The sequence below is a fragment of the Empidonax traillii genome, unplaced genomic scaffold (genome assembly GCF_003031625.1).
Source record: "Empidonax traillii isolate 1590-97213 ecotype Southwest subspecies unplaced genomic scaffold, ASM303162v1 scaffold109:size1658292, whole genome shotgun sequence".
Classification (NCBI taxonomy): Eukaryota; Metazoa; Chordata; class Aves; order Passeriformes; family Tyrannidae; genus Empidonax; species Empidonax traillii.
In genome coordinates, this window is record NW_020955302.1 from 1,495,137 (window position 1) to 1,513,300 (window position 18,164).

General features: G+C 48.5%; 1 protein-coding gene across 2 annotated transcripts in view; it reads left to right on the forward strand.

Moving 5' to 3' along the window:
* The window catches only part of PODXL2 (podocalyxin like 2), a 32,372-nt gene extending 14,594 nt beyond the window's left edge, over positions 1 to 17,778 (forward strand). For both annotated transcript variants that reach the window (XM_027882696.1, XM_027882695.1), the window contains 6 exons: positions 5,254 to 6,146; positions 7,165 to 7,239; positions 10,180 to 10,336; positions 11,223 to 11,284; positions 12,930 to 13,109; positions 13,465 to 17,778. In XM_027882696.1, coding sequence (XP_027738497.1) covers positions 5,254 to 6,146; positions 7,165 to 7,239; positions 10,180 to 10,336; positions 11,223 to 11,284; positions 12,930 to 13,109; positions 13,465 to 13,674 — 1,577 coding nt within the window. In that variant the 3' untranslated portion in view covers positions 13,675 to 17,778. The remainder of the gene's footprint in view (positions 1 to 5,253; positions 6,147 to 7,164; positions 7,240 to 10,179; positions 10,337 to 11,222; positions 11,285 to 12,929; positions 13,110 to 13,464) is intronic.
* The last annotated feature ends 386 nt before the right edge of the window (positions 17,779 to 18,164 follow it).

Here is an 18,164-nt window from a genome sequence, read left to right on the forward strand (position 1 = left end):
CATTGCTGGCAAAGGCTGACCTGTGACAGGAGGGTTTCTCTGTGCATAGTGTTGTTCTGGTGCAGCTGTTCCCTGACTGACTGTGTTTGGGTGAGGATGGCTTATTCCAGCTTTACTGCAGTCCTGCACTCAGCAGGGAAAAGGTATGAGGCTATTTGGGGAACGGCTGTAGCACTTGGTGCCTGGTGTCTGCCTCAAGCAAATTCCAGCCATAATGAGACCCAACAACTTTGCTACCCTGGGTCTCTCTTTTGATTATGATCTCTTTTGTGTATGTGGACTGGTGTCTTGGAGTCGGAGATAGTAACTTCTCCAAGCTCTTCTGGGAGATTAGTATATTAGCCCCAACTGGCTCAATTCCAGCACTGGTAATTGTATTTTGCCTCTTTGAAATCCCCCTACAGTTTCAATCAGCTGGACTATGACTTTTTGCAGTGAGTCTCACTGCTTTATACTGCAAAAAGGGAAGCAGATATGGCCTCAGACCTGGCTGCATTTTTAGCAGTCAGTAGAGTGTATCTTGTGCTTCCAGAGGTTGGCAGGTGCTTTAGTATGAATGGTGCTGTGTGTTGTGGTGGGAGCCCAGGAATGTTCTTGTTTTTATTACAGTGCCCTCTAGTTATCACTAATTCAATCACTGGTTAACATGATCTTTCAGTTTAATCCAATAAAGACCTTATGGTCGGGTTATGTGTACTAAAAACAATGAGGATCACCCTCTTCCTGAGCTGTCACAGTTGCTTTGAACTGTTAATAGCAAATACAGAGTAGGGAACCTTGTAGGGCAGTAACTGAGACCTGCTCTTCTGAATGAAGGAGAAGCAGAAATGTAATGAATTAAATGTCTGGCTGGGGAATCGTGCTTTGGCACAGTGCCATGTCTTGGCCCATCTGGTGTCAGGGAAGTTTCGGTATTGATTTCGGAGGAAGCGGGACATTGCCTGAATGGCAGCTTTTGCAGAGGTTTGAAGCTCATGTTCACCTCTCCCAGGGAAAATCATCTCCCCGGATGAAGAAAATGCATCTGTGCAACCCAGACCTAGGTCTGCTGGGAGATGCAAAGGGCAGGACTTGGAACAGCAGAAGGGCTGTGCAAGATGGTTTCTTTAGAAAATAGTGCCTGAGGGTCTTTGTAAGAGAGCTTGGAAGCAAAAAGCTGGAGGATTGTGGGAGGCAGCTGGATACTGCAATATGAGTAATTATCAGCACTGATGGAAAGCATTAAGGGGCGTAGCTAATGATGTGGTGGCAAAGAGGTGAGGTAGAGGTGTGGAATTTCATATCGGTGAACCAGACTCCCAAGGGGATGGTGTGACTGAGAAGCTCTGAGAGAGTGTGTGGCGTGGAAATGTGGCTGCCTGCTTAACTCATCTGGTCCATCCCTTGCTAGACTGTTTGGCCAGGGATGTTGGGACAGTTTCATGGCTCCAGCAGACGGGTCTCCTGAGCTGTCCCCCTCTGTGATCAGGCTGGCTCCACCGTGGCTTGGCTGCTCTTGTTTGTGGCTGGAAAGGGGTATGTGGCATGTGCCACCTCTGTGTGTGGCCACAAGCTCCTTCTGTGCTCCAGCCTAGTGCTGATTGTGGTGGGAGACAGCAGACCCTGGCAGGGAAGGAGCTGATAGCATGTGCAGTTACAACCTCCTCAGGCAACCTTGGGTTTGGCAGTGCTCTGCTTCCTCGCTGAAATTAGATGAGCTGATGAACGAGCCAGGCAAATCTGGCATTGCATCCAGCTCCACAATGCCTGTCTCCTTTATCAGAAGATCCTGCCCCATTTCTGCAGCAGAATGCAGATTATCTGCATCTCTCTGGCCTCTCTGTTCCATGGTTGCTGATTCTCTCCACAAAAGCTGGTGGGAATGGGAGAGGATAGCACTGGCATAGGAAGGTGGTAAGGTCTGTGGGTGCACTGCCATGTGCCCAGAGTATGGGAGCAGGGTGTAGATGGTCTGCTGAAGGTAGAGGAGAACCAGGTGGGCCAGTTGGGTTGTAGGAGAAGACCACTTAATGAAGGGGAACTGCTACCAGAATGCTGGAAGAGCCGCTGAAAATGGGAGATACCCTTCAAGTTCCCTTAGGGCTGGGGGAAAGGGCAATCCAGGGAAATGCTGAGAAGACTCTTCAAATGGGGAAGTTCTTAGCTCTGCATTTCACAGATGAAGAGTGACAGAGGCCAGATTGTCTGGATGGAGCCTTGGGAAGAAGATGCTAGGACCAGCTTAGGGGCTGGGATCAAACCAAGGAGATGTACAGGGTGCAAAAATTCCTTGAAACTGGAGAAGGGAGTATAAACTAAAAGAAAATATTAGTGCCTTAAAGAGACCTGATCTTGACAAGTTGGCAGATGCCCTTGTTTGTAAGACAGAAGAAGCTGATTCCAGACAGGAACTAAATGTCTAGCTAAAAGTCTGGAATAAATGACTCATCATCATTGGCATCTGTGTGTGGCACTTGGGGATATGGTTTAGGGGTGATTATGGTGGTGCTGAGTTGATGGTTGGACTAGATCTTGAAGGTGTGTTCCAACCTTGATGATTCTGTAATCCTCCCTGAACCTGGGGAGTGATTGAACCCCTTTGGTAACTGGGTTGTATGGAGAGCTCCTTGTTCTAAGGAGCACAAACCAGCACCACTGACCAAAATGCCTCAAGTGTCACCGTTCCCCACATGAATCTGAGTAACAGCCCTCACAAGATTTGAGAGGAGTTTGTTTTCTAATCAGTGGGATCTTATGAACCAGACAGAACAAAGATTCTCCGAGCTTGGTATGCAGGGTAGTGGGGAAACTGATGACAAGTGGTAATCTTAGCTCAGTTAGTAGCAAGTGTGAGGATTCCTGTGTCTGCTTCTACTTTGTGGATTTGTTATCCCAGAGAAGTAGCTCAGGTTTCAATCTTTGGCTGCCTTGTAAGATGGAAGTCTGCTGGGAGAGAGTGGGATGGGTTCTCCCTGGACTTTCATTGCCCAGGAGAGATGGCAGAGGCGTCAGTCCCTCTGGCATCTTTAGATCTTGGTGGTGGAAAGGCTGCATGGCTGCACTATGCGGGGCTTTCCCCCATGGGAGCTAACTAATCTGTGACAGAGCACTTTAAGGAAAGGTTGAATGTGTGACTTCAAAGGAGAGCTGACAGGCTGGGAGCATTTCTTGTTCCCATGGGAGAAACCTCATGCTGCTTTTCGTGGTTTGTTTTTTTGCTGTGCCCATCTGCCAGTTCGTGCTCTCCTCCAGGTGGGAAGAGGAGCAGGGAGAAGAGGAGGTGCAGAGGAGTCAAGAATAGCTGAGAGTGTCTTCAGGCTAAGGGGAAGGCAGATTGGATCACCAATCCTTGAAAATGACATCTCATCTGACAGGGCCTTGTTTCAAGGGGCGAAACCCTCATTTTTCACCCACAGCATGTCAGGGCAGGCAGGGTTCTTGCTGGGGTTTTTGGTGCAAACCCTGAGTATCCCTGCAGCAGGAGGAGTGGCAGAGCCCTTGGACATGAGTGTCCCATCCAAATGTCCTCAATCCCATGGTCTGTGGCTGTTGCTGCTATTACCCACCATCCACCTAGCAAGGCAGTGACTGTGTCTGCAGACACTGGTGTGTGTACCTGTGGGTGTGGGCCTTGGGGAAGACCAGTGCCAGACAGTGGAGGAGAGATGGAGTTGTTTTTGTCTGTGCTGCTGCTGATTGCTATTTGCAGCCTCCATGGCCTCTGGGGGAGCATCAGGAAGGCTGTTGGGTAGCAAAAATCTTTTAATCCTCAGGGTCCTTGTGTAGGGCCTCAGTCACGATGATGCTCTCTAGTGAAACACAGCAGCAAAACAACCTGGCTTCAGCCTGCAGTGTCAGTAAATCTCAGTGGTCTCTTCACAGACAGAAGTGGGAGACAGTCCCAGCACTGTGGCTCTGAAGGTCAGCAGCTGGATCATGCTCATCTTTGGCCAATATCAGAAAGAAGCTGCTGACAGCATGTAGGGAACGAGCTGTAGGTTAGGGAAGCTGCTTTCCAGCTAAATAGGAGCATCTTTGCACCTCCTGTTTTGGGGTGGATGGAACAGTGTGTTCTCCACTCAGGACAGGTGAGAAAGAGCATGCAGGGGTAGCATGGGCAGTCCTGATTCCCCAGGAATATCCAAGGCAATGGGTGTGTTTGATGACATGGCCCTCTCTGCCTGGGAGCTCGCACCCGCTCTGGCAGCAGCAAGTGGTGGATTGGAGTCAGGGCTGCATGGAGTTTTTTTGTGCAGATCTCTGTAAGGCATCCAGACAGCTGCTGCCCACTGTGCTCAGTGGAGCATCTGCTTTGGCAGGCAGGAGAGGAGACTGGAGCCTTGGGGATTTCAGACAGTCACTTAATAACCATAGAGGGAGCAGGGGGCTCATTTCTGGCTGTGAAGGGATCGTCTTCCTTCCCTTTCTCTGAGAATGTGCTGTGCTTGTCTTGGGGAGAAAGGGAGTTAATTGGGATGCAAACTCCTGAAATGGAGCTCCGTGGGTATGGGCAATTTCTCAAGAAAGATGAAGGTTGATTTATGCCTGCTGGATTTGTGCCTGCCACTCTGAGCTAAACATGTCTGATCTTACAGATACTTTTCTTATCCTGGGGTACCATGTCCTTGCTGGCCTCCAGAAGAAACTCCTGCCTGCCCTGAGCTTACATTTGTGACATGCATCTTCCTCTTCAGCATCTACATTTGTCTAGCAACAAAAAATGCATTCATGGTCAGAGCCACAGAACAACCAGGGGCTGAAGCTGGAGGGAGGGGAGATAGATTTGACTGCTGTAGCAAAACAAAACTGTTCCTTATTGACACGGGAGTCTCATAATGAAGATATTTGTGAGATGACTTTTCTGCTATGAAGTGCTGTACAAACTAAAATTCTGCATTTCAAAGATGCCCAAGTTGATTCAGGTTTTGGTGGTATTACTTGGGTGTGCCAGGGAGGAGGGTTTGGTTTGCTGTGCTTTTGTTTCTCTTCTCTAGTATTTCCCATTTAGCTTGTGCCTGACTGCTGCTAGCACCCCTTATCTTTCTGAATCCCATGTGAAACAAATCTCTGGGTCCCAGCCCAATTCCTAACACTCATAACCTCAACTTAAAGATGCCAGGTGTCAAAACTCTTTTTATTCTCTACCTGCTCTTAGAGGGTCTCTGCCACTTGACCCCATCTCTGTCTGGACACCTATAATAGGGCCAGCTCTCTGCCTTTCAGAGTTCTTAGCTGCTTTGGATGTGATGTGAAGTCTTTTGGATCTTTTCCTAGATTACAGCTTTCCTGCTACGTCTCAGAAGGCATTGCTGAAACGGAATGGGACACAGGTGGATAACTGGGAAACAGCCACTGTCCAGCCACCTGCAGAGTTTGTTGAGCCTGACTTGCACACACCTTTCTCCACGCTAGAGGAAGAGGAGGGGCTGCTCCCTATAGACCACTCAAGAGGAGGAGTGGAGAGCCTCCAGACCTCCGGGCCAGAAGTTACGTCTTCTGAACCAGTGGACCAGGAGGACTCCTTCTCCCTTCTGTTTTCCACAGCCTCCGCCAGGACAGGTATTGTGACTGAGGCAGCCATAGGAGGGCAAGAAGAGGACTCTGTTTCTCCAGGCTTAGACCTTGGGAGCAGCATGGGACCAGGTCTTCTACCTTCTTCTGTGTCCTCTATTTTTTCTACTACTGTTGGTGCAAGATCTCCCAGTGTTTCAGAAGAACTTTTTGAGGTGACAACTGAGGACACTTGGGCTGTTGGGGGAGCAGATTCAGAGCTTACTGTGAGTACCACAGGAGCAGAGCTTGCAGAGACCACAGTGGAAGCTGGTATGGAAGAAAATTCAGCCAGAGAGGAGGTCTCAGAGCCCACGGTGGGGTGGGAGATGCTGGAGCCCACGACGTTGACTGAGATGGAGCAGACAGTGGAAATGCCTGTGGGGACACCCTCTCCTGGAAGCAGCTCCCCAGGCACCCAAACTCATTCTGGGAGTGAGCAGCATCCCACTTCTATGTCTCCGTGGGACAGAGCTGATGAGCCTGTGCTGGATCCCATTTGGAATGACACTGAGTCAGTCACTGAGACTGTGGCAGCAGAGAGGAGCTTGTCACCACAGGCTGGGGATGCCCGCATGGCCATGCTGCCAACAGAGCTGCCCTGGGACTCGGCACAGGTAGCACTGGGAAGAGGGAGTGGGTGGGAGGTTGCAGTGGAGGTACTTGGATGCTTCCCTCTTGTGGGGGTGTTTAACCCCCATCCTTAAATCTGACTGGTGGAAGGAGTTTTGTCTGTTCACTGAGCCAGGTGAGCGAACTTTCAGGGAGAGTTTTTCACAGCACTTCTTAAGGATATCCATCATCCTTGGTGAAAACCCTGCCCCCTCATATCTTCCCAGCTACACAAAATCCTGCTTCCAACAAACAGAAGCAGAACACCTTCCCTCTGGGGCATGCACAGCAGAGAAAGCTCCTTGTTTCCTCAGCCTGCATTATTGGAAGTGTCAGGACAAAAATGGCCCCAAGGATTTCTGGAAAGGGAGTGAGAAGAAAGTGCTATTTTTGCTGCTGCTGCCTGCAGGGACCAGATGCAGAGCAGGTGGAGCAGAGTACAGTGACCTGTGAGGACGTTGGTCTGGGAGAGCCTGTGGGAGAGGAGGGGTGTGGTGAACTGCAGTTCCCGAATCCAGCGAACTGGCAGCTGGTTAAGAGAAGATAATGTAGCAGAGCTGACTGGTGAGAAAGTACCAAGCAAAGCTTTTAATTTTGCTTTCTGTCCAATGGTACTCAGGAGACTGAACAAGTGACTTAGCCCCTCTGTGCATCCTATCCTGCCTGCAAAGTGCTGTCTTGTCTCACCAGCCTGTTTAAGGTCCACAGAGGCTCCTTGTTTGGTTTTGTGTTAAGTGCTGATAAGGCTGCAGGTTAGAGAGCTTTCCACTGAGAACTTGAGTCCTCCTAGCTAGAGGTGGAACGTAAGCTGCTCTGTGGCAAGGTGGCATAGTAACTTTGTTCCTGCTGCATGCACTGTCACTGAAATGGTGATTCCTCCTTAGTACAGAGAGTTAGAGGACAGTCATATCCTTTGAGAAGTGCTTTTCAGAGGGATATGGCACCTTGCTTCTGTCCTTTGTGCCCAATGCTTTTAGCAGCATTCACTACCTGAACTCAGCTGTCTTTGTCTTGTCTCTCCAGGTGATCTGCAAAGACTGGAGCAACCTTGCGGGAAAAAATTACATCATCCTGAATATGTCGGATAACATTGACTGTGTAAGTCAGTCCAAAGAGATTTGATGGCACAGGAGGAATGGTGTTTAGAGAAGAGGAGGCAGACCCAGCTCTTGCTCTCTGCTATCACTACAAAACGTTTTAAAAGCACTAAATCTCAACTTCCCTGTAGAGTCTGTGAAGGGAAGGAGAGGAGGACAGAAATATTCCTGTTCTCCAAAGAGTGGGTGGAGAGAGATGACTTTGCTCCAAGTCTAGCACATGTCAGTCCCATATTGGATTTTTTACTAAGTTCTGGCTTGTAGTCTGTGCCAGTCTGTGCCTGGATTATCATGAGACATGAGAGCTTTTAACACTGCACCTCTTAGTGGTAGGAAATGTGGCAGGACTGAAGTACAATTCTCCTTCCTTCACTTCCTTTTCCTTCTATTATGTAGTAATGATCCTCTGATGGCTCAGAGGAATAAGGACTCCCATTTACAGTGTACATGGTTAAGTACCAAGCAGCTATCACTAAATCTTCCTTAAGGGCCTCCTCTCCCCACTCTCTTATCTTGTGTGTTATCTGGGTCTGTTAACCAGCCATGCTCTACTAATCCAATGCAGAGGTCCATCCATCCTCATAAAGCTGCAGTTAATTCATGAGCCCAGAGTCCCTTGTGGATCCCTGGTAAAAGGGCTTGTTCACTTCTGCTGGGCCTTTTATCAGGCACTTAAAAACCAGTTGTGAAAGGCCTGGGGTCAAGGTGCCTTTCATAATTCTAAGAAATTATTATGAGCCTGACAGCCTGAGACCAAAATGTTTAATCGAGGAACTGTGTTCTGGCCTCCTGTATCTGCACTCCTGCTTTCTGAGGCTCCTGCTCTGGGCAGAGCCAGCTGGTCTTGTTACTGCACTTACCTATTACCACTACTGGTGAGTTGCTGGTTGTTTTCGTTTTGGTTTGTTTTTTTTGTTTTTTTTTTTTTAATGTGAACTTTCTGGGGACAAGGGAAATGGGGAAATTTCTATACACAGTAAAGCAGGTTGAATGCTTTAAGAGTAGATGAAAAGTCACTCTCTTTCCTCCTGATTTAGACAAGCCATTTGGAAGGGTTTTAAGTATCTCTGCTACAGTTAACAGCTGCAACACAGAAAATCAGTCCTTGAAAACAGCAGTCCTGCTGCCCTGTTTCCTCCATGTCCTAGTCCCCATCACTCTTTCTTCCCTCTCTGTGGACTTTAAATACAAGTTAATTTTGTAATACATAGTAACTTCCTTCCGGAGGTCATTTGCATTTCTGTTGTTTAAACCGCTGTAAGGGCGAGAACCAAAAAGCAGATGTGCAGATGTCTCTTGATCAAATTATGTCTTTGCTGTTGAATCCTCAGTTCTGCCTTGCTGAAGGAAGACGGTGCCCTGGGATAGGCAGGGCTGAACTGTTTTTCTACTTGATTTCATGTTTCAAAACATATCTCCCAGTGAATGATTTGTGCTGTACTACCCCTTATTCAAAGGGACATTTGTCGACATACATATTTAACATGAGCATCACTTCATTCCCTGCCTTCCATTATCACTTTGCATGAATGAAGCTGGAATTAAGCTCTTCTTTCCATTGATCTTGATGCAGTTTGTCTCCTACCCATGGTAATTTACTCAGTTTGGGCACCTCACCTACAGTCTGCCTGTCCCTTTTGTTTTCTGTTTTCTGTATCTGAGCCCTGTGGTGTTTGGGCTTCCAGGGTTGTGAGGAAGAACCTGTGTTGCAAGTACTGTAACTTAAATTAGTGCGAAGGGGGATTCCCCACATATTTCCTATGTTTTGATGCCATGATCTGGTGTGGTACCAAGTCCCACTGAAAAGCCAAGGGACAAGTAGAGTGCTTAACCCCTTCCAGAGGGTTGGACCTTGAGCTTTAATACACTTCATAGCACAAGGCTTTTACCTGCTGCAGGGATGATGTCTGTATTGCTGGGTTAAGCTGGAAGGCCATCTGTCTTCCCAATGGGCTCTGGGCAAGGGAATCATGTCAGTCTCTTTCTGGGCACATCTCCCACTCAACACACCTAGGAATTTTGCCCAAGTGAGGACTGTAGGATCTGACCCAACAGTGGTACCTGGCCATGTATTGGGAGGTGATCTCTGCCTTGATTCATGTGCATTCAGACTCCTTCACTGCTCCCTTCTCTCTACCGTGGAGAATTTATCAGTGCTCTGCAACCTCTGTTTTCTCCATCACCAGAAACATCTTGCCTCTGTGCCTCATGGCCTCAGCTGCTGCTCCTTCCTCTGCATCCTCCAAAAGAGAGCCTCAGGCTGGCAGTGGGGCCATGAGTGGGAGCTGCAGTTCATGGTGCTATATCACGATGCTGCTTTCTCCTGCCTCCCTGTACCAAAATCCATAACCTGATGAGAGAGGCACTGGCAGGTCCTTGTGATTCAGGCCTCAGTCATCGATGTCTTTTCCAATTAGGCCATTTTTGGCACAGGCCTGTGCCTGCCCTGAGCGCTTCAGATTGCCATGGCAACAAGAGCTCTCCATTTTATTAATCATCTGTGTGGCCTTCAGGTTGGCATGGCAACTGGAGATAAGAATAGAAACACAGGAGTGAGAAAGCAGCAAAGGAGCCTGCTGAGGGATGGCTGGAGCATGTCAGGCTGAGCGGCACCCGCTGACCCAGCGCTGGCTGTGGGGAAGAGCCTGCTTCCTTCTTACCTTACACCTTAATGTTGCTTCAGGATCCCTGTGTGCCAGGGGAGCTGGGCTTGGTGTGGGACATATGGCAGCCACAGGAGCCAAGGAGGAGGGTTGGTGCATCAGGAGTTGTATGTAGATCCAGCCTGGGGCACTGGGGATGTGCAAGGGACTGTTGCACCAGGTTTAACACTGCTGGCTTTTGGGCATGCCCGGTGTGGGATCTCGTGCCTACCAGCCCTGCAGTGCTGCATCTGCCCTGTTCCCGTCATGTGCTCACCAAGGTTCCTTTCCCATGGCAGGAGGAGTTCCGGTTGGAGAGGGGTCCCCAGCTGTTGGCGCTGGTGGAGGATGCCTTCTCCAGACAGGCGGATGGACTGCAGGACCGCTGGCTGATCTCTCTGAGCAAACCCAATGAAAACGACAAGCACTTGCTAATGACACTGGCAGGGGAACAGGGTAAGTGCTGGGAGAAGGAGCCTTCCTGTGATGGAGGGGGGTGCATTTAAAGGGCTCCCAGATAGATGTGCTCAGCCATGTTGGAAGGAGCTTTTGCTTTCCAATCCCTTTCAATCCCACCAGTTCCCATTGTTCTCTGGACTTGAGGAATGGTGGGGGACTGAGGACATAATCTTTCTTCACATCTGCCTTCTGGCTTGCCCCTCACTGCTTGCACAAAGCTCTGTCTCTGCAGTTTGCTTTCTCCCTGGATTGCCTTCACTTGAGCATCTGTCAGCTTTCTCCAGTTGCTTATGTACTCCATGGGAAGGGTGCAATGGCAGGGTATGACATCCTGCTCTTGGTTCACTTCCTAACCTATCAATTCTTAAGTCTTGTCTGAATTAGGGTAGTCCTGATAGTGCATCCCCTCCATCCCCAGAGAAACAAAAGCTGCCAGTGAATGTGGGACATTTTACCATCTCTTTATTCCCATTTTGGTATGGGAGTCCTTCTCCTATTCTGCTTCTGTTGCCTGCTTAGTGACAGAGGCCTTCAATGTTGACATTATGGCCTATATGACTTATATGAACCTGCATTAATGACTTTTTGAGTGTTGCTGCTTGCCCCCAGAGCAGACACAGATCCTGAGAGCTTCTGTGGCAGTGGGAAGGTATCTATGTGGCTTTGGTATCAGTTTTCCCTGTATTTTTTTTACTTATTTAGAGAATATTTGGAGGTATCCTTCTCTGTGGTCCTTCAGTTCTTTCAGCCTCTTGACATAAAGCACCAATGAACAAAAATGTGTTCCCCTGCCTCCATCCTGTTGGGGATTTCAGACTGATGAATACATTTGACTGAGTAACCTGAGCTGAGAGCAGCACTGATCTCTTCCTCTACTTTACAGGTGTTATCCCTACAAAAGATGTTCTCATGGCACTGGGGGACGTTAAGAGGAGCTTAGCTGAGGTAAGAACCTATCTGCCTGCATCCATTTGTTAAGACTGGCTATACAATTAAAATAAGGAACTTGAAAACTGGGAGCATATCTCAGTCTAACCGAGTGCTGAACCCATAGCAGGCAAACAGATGAGTCAGACGCTTGGCAAACTCCCTTCTCCCCTCACTGGTAGTTGCCAGGCCATCAAATGTCTGCTCTCTTTAAGAGAGTAAGTAGGGGTTATTCCCTCCTAGCTTTTCTGTCTTTGTTGTGAAACTGCTTTTCACACGTTCATTTTGTTGGGATTCTTAGTGTCATCCCTTCTGTACTATTGTCAGTGACAATATGAGTGCTGCAGAGCCCCCAGTTTGGCCTTACTCACCCTACAGCTGTTTTTTATATACATTGGCTTCTCTTGACACGTTCACATGCCTTCTGCAATCCCAGAGTCTGCATTTCACTCCTTTAGACAACTGCCTACACAAGGGCAGGCAGAGGACCAGAGGCGATGGATGCCAGACTCCTTTGCCAGCTGCCTCTAGCTCTCACATACTCCTTTCCAACCCTGGGCAGCTTGGAAGAAGATAGAGAAGAGGACAAATTAGTCCCATGATCTCTGGGTCTTTCCCCTTAGCCTTACAGGATACATATGCCTGATTCTGCTTGGGTTTTTTACACTACTGGGAGTAATTCTGCTGATTTTAGCAGCAGGGTTGGGCCACTGCCTTGTTGGCTGTCTGCTCTCAGTTTTTTCCCTGACCTAAGAAACTGGTGCAGTCAGACAAAGCAAATTAAGTGCTCAGTGCTGTATTGATTGGCTTACACCAGAGAAAGTGCAAAAAGCCAACCCTGTAGAAATTGTGTGACTAAAGTATCAGCACCTAGAACTATCCAGAAAGATGGATTTGTGTTGGTGCAAGGTCTGACTTTGCAGCTGTGGCCCGATGTTAACCTGAGTCCTACCAGAGCAGCCTCACCACGTGCTTCCAGCTCTCCAGCTCTATCAATAATGAAACACTGCTCACTGCACTGACCTTGTGCTGACATGAGATTGGAAGGAGGAGGGAGGATATTCTCTTACACCCATCATACTTAGTATCGATACGTAACCTGTTTGAAATCTGCCAAGTCACTGGGACCGATGTGGGGCTGTTTGCTGACAGCCACGGGGGGCCCATTTCTAGGGCAGCTATTCCTAAGCTTTTAGGATCAGTTGGCAGCTGTCCACTGTCAAGACCTCATAAAGACCACTATGCCCTCTTAGAACCTGAGTTTTAATGGAAACTTGGCATTCTCTGCCAAGTAGTCACCAAAGCCTCAGTACCCATCAGTGGTCCATGATTCTATGATCTTAGTTTGTCTTAGGAGCTCTTGAGTGGTTTTTTCCATGAAACTCTCCTTGTCATGCACATAGGTGTGATCTCTGTGCAGGCGATCAAGATAAGATTGTGCCTACTGTCATTAGCCAAAATGTCAGCTTTCATGGAAAATGATGTTATATTTAATTATGTGCCTTCTAGTCACATAAGACTAGTCACATTTGTGACTCTCCAACCCTGGCTTTTAGTTCCTCTGCCCACAGTGGTGGTCCTGTACTTGGACCCTGGAGGGTCTGAACAGGATCCCACCTGACTGCAGGCCAGGACATTTAGTATACTGCTTTCTTCCTTCCAGATTGGTATCCAAAACTACTCAACCACCACAAGCTGCCAGTCACACCCCAACCAGACACGCAGTGATTATGGGAAGCTCTTTGTGGTGCTGGTGATCATTGGCTCCATCTGTGCCATCATCATTGTGCTGGGGCTCATATACAACTGCTGGCAGAGGCGCCTGCCCAAGATGAAGAACATGGTAAGCACTGGATGGGTGGAGAAGGTGGCTAGACTCTTAGCTGGTGGGAAGGAGGGGATTGAAAAGTTAAGAGGGAGATTGTTCTCCCCTGTCCTTTTAGGGGACATAGCTGGATACAATGCTGGGGCAGCGAGGGAGTCCATTCAGGCAAGAATGCTAGAGGGATGCAAACCTGTCTCTTGCTGTGCTTAGGACTCATTTCTGTTGCGAGGGCTGGGCTAGGAGCAAATTTACCTTTTCCCACCGACCCTGCAAAGTTCTCAGTGACCCTTGTAGCCTGGTCTGATTGTGCTTTTCAGCAGCTCTGAGACCTGTCCTCCTTTGTCTCCATTTGTGTTCCTCTCGTCCTTTCCAGTCGCACGGCGAGGAGCTGCGCTTTGTTGAGAACGGCTGCCATGACAACCCCACCTTGGATGTGGCCAGTGACAGCCAGTCGGAAATGCAGGAGAAGAAGCCAAGCGTGAATGGTGGGAACACCATCAATGGCCCCGACAGCTGGGATGTCCTGATCAATAAGCAGGCGAGCGAGGATGTGGATGTGTTTGAGGAAGACACGCATCTTTAGAAAAAGAATGGAGGGAACCACCCTCTTAAATACACTTGTTTCTCTCCTATCTTGACTGATGGATCACGGGATCAGGTGGCTTCTCAGGAACTTCTTAAAACCTTGGAACAGGTCTTTGGGCAAATTTTCCCAGTAGAAGTCCTGAGCCTGCATCTGAGGCTTGGAGCCAGGAGGATCACTGAAGAGAGGGAAGTGGGAGGGGTGGGTTTGTAGGTCTCTGTGTGTGTGTTCCTATCAGTAGCACCAATGCTTTCATCACCTTTGAATGCACTTAAATGTAGCTCTCTTGTAGTGGCTGAGAGTGGCTGGGCTTAAGAAGCAAGATGGTGAGGCTGTCTGCCACCAAGAGTCCAGATTTGGGGAGTAAATTCACTTTCCAGATCCTGACCTTGAGATCACATTCAGTCCATGCAGGTGCAGTAACACCTGTGCATTCTGGATGGAAGGGAGCCAGGATTCAGTCGATGTTCTGGGCTAAGTTTGCATTCCACATGTGAAAACAGGTTTTGTAGTGCTCTGGCATTCAGCTGCTAATTAGATAGAGCTGATGTTTACATTCGGGGAAAACATCCCCCCTGCTGTCATCTTATTTCACTCCTGGTACCACAAACAGCCCCACTCTCTTTTTCAGCTCCACAGCTCCAAGCTGAGTTTGCAAAGTTTGAGCACTTTACCCTTGCTTCACTGATTGCAGAGAATTCGGTGCCATGGTGCAGCATCTTAGATGGAAATTTGCTTTAGGTTGGAGAGTTGCTCAAAAATGACATTGACATGCCTCTTCCATGCAACAGCCTGGGAAATCATCAGCAGGGTGTCCCGTGTCTAAATCTCAGTTTTAGACTGGCAGGCCTTTTCCACTCCAGTTCTATTTTTCAGGATAGTTTGTTTTCAGTTGGTCATTTTGAGGTAAATATAAAGGCTATGTGAGACTTCATAAACAGTGTATGAAGTTACAACTCAGAAACAGGTAATTTTTTGGTCCTTTTGTTTCCGTTTCAGCATCCTGCCCTGAGGGGAGGGTGGAAGTGTTTAATGTCCTGCGCAGGGTAACATCTTTAAAATCGCGGTATTTAAGCAAGTGTAAGCCAGATGAGATGAGAATCGATCTAAGGGCTCCCCAATGAACATTTCTCTGGCATGCCTCCGGCAACTTTGAGGCTCCAGCTCCCTGAAGACATGTGATAAAAGGCATGTGAATATGCATAATTGTTCTCTGAGCCCTGCCTAAACTGAGACTCTGAAACATTTGTTTCTTCTGTCATCGAGGGACTGAGGACTTGCTTTGGTCAGAGGCAACAGTACTTCTGTTATGGTGATCTGCATGCTTGCAGTTTCTGATGCAGTTTCACACTCGGTCTTTAAGGGAACCTTTGTACAGAAAGGCCCCAGATGTGCAGCCTGATGCCGAGCCTGTAAATCTATCACTGTATGTACAGGTATTTTTAGCATGTTCATCCCTGGTGTGCGTGCCTAAAGTCAAGGTGCAAGAGTCTGTTGCTTCAGTTTGTGTAGCGCTTTGCATGCAACCTGAATCACAGATCACCTTGATGGAGGACCACGTTGATACCAGTCTATTAGGGAATCAAGAAAGGTGATAACTGTTGGTTTCCTATCCAGATTCCAGTTTTCAGTACTTTTAGCCTGCCTCCATATCTTTCCCTGTTGTGTAGAAGACAGTGGATCATCAGCTCCTTTTGTATCTTGGTAGGGTTGCAGAGATGCTCAGAGGAGTCCCTTCTGCCCCAGCAGTTGGAAGTGTGGGACAGTCCATGTCATGAACAGCCACATGTGGCCCTTCTCTGGCCACCCCCACTTATGGCTCTTGCTGAGTTTGATGGGGCTGTGCACAGCTCCAGTGGCTGTGGTGATGGCACTTTGGGGCTCACAGGATGAAATGCAAATTGTTGTTACGGTGAGTAAATTAAAGCATGGAGTTAAAATTTGAGTTTGTATAGCACTTAGCATAATGGGGCCTGGCATGCCCATGGCCTTTAGGCAGCTTCACCATGTAAATGTTTCTAAGTCCAATAATCCTCATTAAATATGTTTTTAATGCCCAGTGGCTATTAAAAAGGTAAAGCCACCCATATGTGAATCAGTTGACCCACAAAACCCTTCCTTGGTGCATATCACTGCTAGGAGCTGCTTTGCTGCCCTGTTTTCTCTCCACTATCCTAATTCAGAGAAGCAACAAGGCAGTGGTAAAGCAACGCTGCTGGCTGTGCTCAGCACTTCCTGATCTGGTGTAGAGTCTTCAAACTTTGAAGAAACCAAGGAGGTATGTGGGCCTCATGATGAGTTAGCAAGTTCTCCTGATTTGCTCTTCTGGCTTCTTGTGGCCTGAAGGTTTTCCAGAGACTCTCTTCTCTGTCTGGAGCATCCAGATGATATTGAGTGTCTAAGGGTGGCTGTCATGAGGCTGAGGACAATTTTCTGCTGTCTCTGACAGGGTGCACCTGGCTGTGTGATCCAGTTTAGCTCCAGAAATCTACTGGTTGATAGCATTTCACTTTAGTCTGGTGATACTTTTTATCCCTTTACTGTTTGTTTTTTTCTCTGTATCAGTTTTTGCACTAGGCTGATCTTTTCAAGTCGATTGCACTGTTGTCCCTCTCTCCTGTCAGCCTTGCAGAGATGGGTCATCTCCAGGGACCTGTGGGCTGGGGAGCACTGTAAAGAGCTGGGTAGCCCACTTACTCTTGTTCAGTGCTTGCGTTTCCAGCTCTGCACAGGGAGGAAGAAAAACTTTGTCTTAGCATTTGTAACAGGAAGCTTTTCTATCACCTTAATGTAGTTAAACTTCTTTTTAACAAAAACTGTTAAAGCTGGACTTCTCAGAGTGGTGTGCCAGGCGACAGAGCAGATACAGGAGACAAAGCAATTCCTGGAAAACTGTTTGCCACCTACTCGGACATCACCATAGTTCCATCTGCCAAACGTTTGATCGCAGTGACACCTGGTGGCTGTTGGGAGTTAGAGACGAAAAATAATAAACTCCCCAAAGTTTACCCTCTTTTAGCTCTGGATATTTGTTTCCTGTGACTTGCCTAGGACAGTCACCTGCTTTATTCATAAAGGGCTGCAGGACTTGCCTATGAGCAGAGGGGCTCTCATCAGGCATGTCAGAGATGGCTTGTGTGAGGACATGTCTGCAAAACAGTGAGATGGCACATGTTCTGGAGTCACCGGTGTGGAGAACCTGGGTAGCAATACAGAGTCTCCATTACAGCTCAATACAGCTCCATTTTCCTGCTTTGTCCTCCACTTGCCTCCTCTGCTCCTTGGGACCACAGCTAGAAGGCAGAAACTCTGGCTTGAAGTGAAGGTGGTTCTTCAGAGAGAGCACTGGGTGCTGGTGTGAGGAGTGCACGCCTTGGGGAACGTCAGTGATGGCATCATCGGGAGGTACAGCCAAGATCAGAGTGGCTCTCTGTTTGTGGGATGGTGGCCAGATGCGGTCTGGGATGGCCAAGCTACAGATTACTCCGAGATGTTGCCCAGATGTCTGGAACAGCATCTGTAATGTGGAGTCTAACATGTTCCAGGACCCTGCATCCTGCACACTGCCTTGTGGTGGGTATGGTGGAAAGAAACAATGAGAAGTGACCCAGTAACTGTGCTGTGGAGTATGTAATGCAGGTTCAGTTCAAGATACCACTTTAAGGATCCCTCTGGCACATAATACAGTGTGAAATGAAGGTATGTTATCCTATGGATTGTTGCAAGTCTATATGACCTTAGAGCATTGCAGCAGGGTCCCACGGCAGCCACTGCTGTCAGCAACTCGTCTGTTCCCATCTGCCTTTGCAGCCACACAGGAGCACATCTCTCCTTCACAGAGAGAGTTTGGGGCAGCTGGAACAGAGACAACAAGCTCCTTCATCTGTGCTGGCTCATGAGAGTCTCGTGGGCTCATCTCAGCTGACAGCCAGGCTCCCAGCCGTTCTTCTCAACACCTTCATTCCTGTTGGACCTAAACTGTCTGCAAGCCCTGGCCACTGCTTGGGATTGCTTAGAAACACTCGTGTCTGGCCCTGGAAGTAACAGGGTTGTGGTTTTGTTTTCTTTGCAATAAAATGCACCTACTGGGTGTCTGAACACTGACCCGAGTGCAGTGCTTTGCTTGGCTAGATCTGCTTGAATTCACATGTGTTGCATCTGGTAACTCACTGTCAGCCAAGGTCCCCCTGCTGAAATGGGGCTGGTCAGCCTGCCCCCCCCTTCCCCACTGTTCACTGCTTAATTCTCGCATCGCAGGTTTCTGTGGAAGCCCTGAGCTGTGCCAGGTTCCCAGGCTGTGGGAAAGTGGCTTCCCCCCCTGGGCTGCCCTACCCAATACCCACAGGACCAGCCCAAGACCTATCTTTCCTGCTTGGGTGGCTTAGCACGAGCCTCTGTTCTAGAGCAGAGCCCCTGCATGTGTGCCCAGCCCTGTGCCATGTGTGTCCCATCTAGGTCCCCCCCATCCCACACCTGCTCCAGAGCTGGAC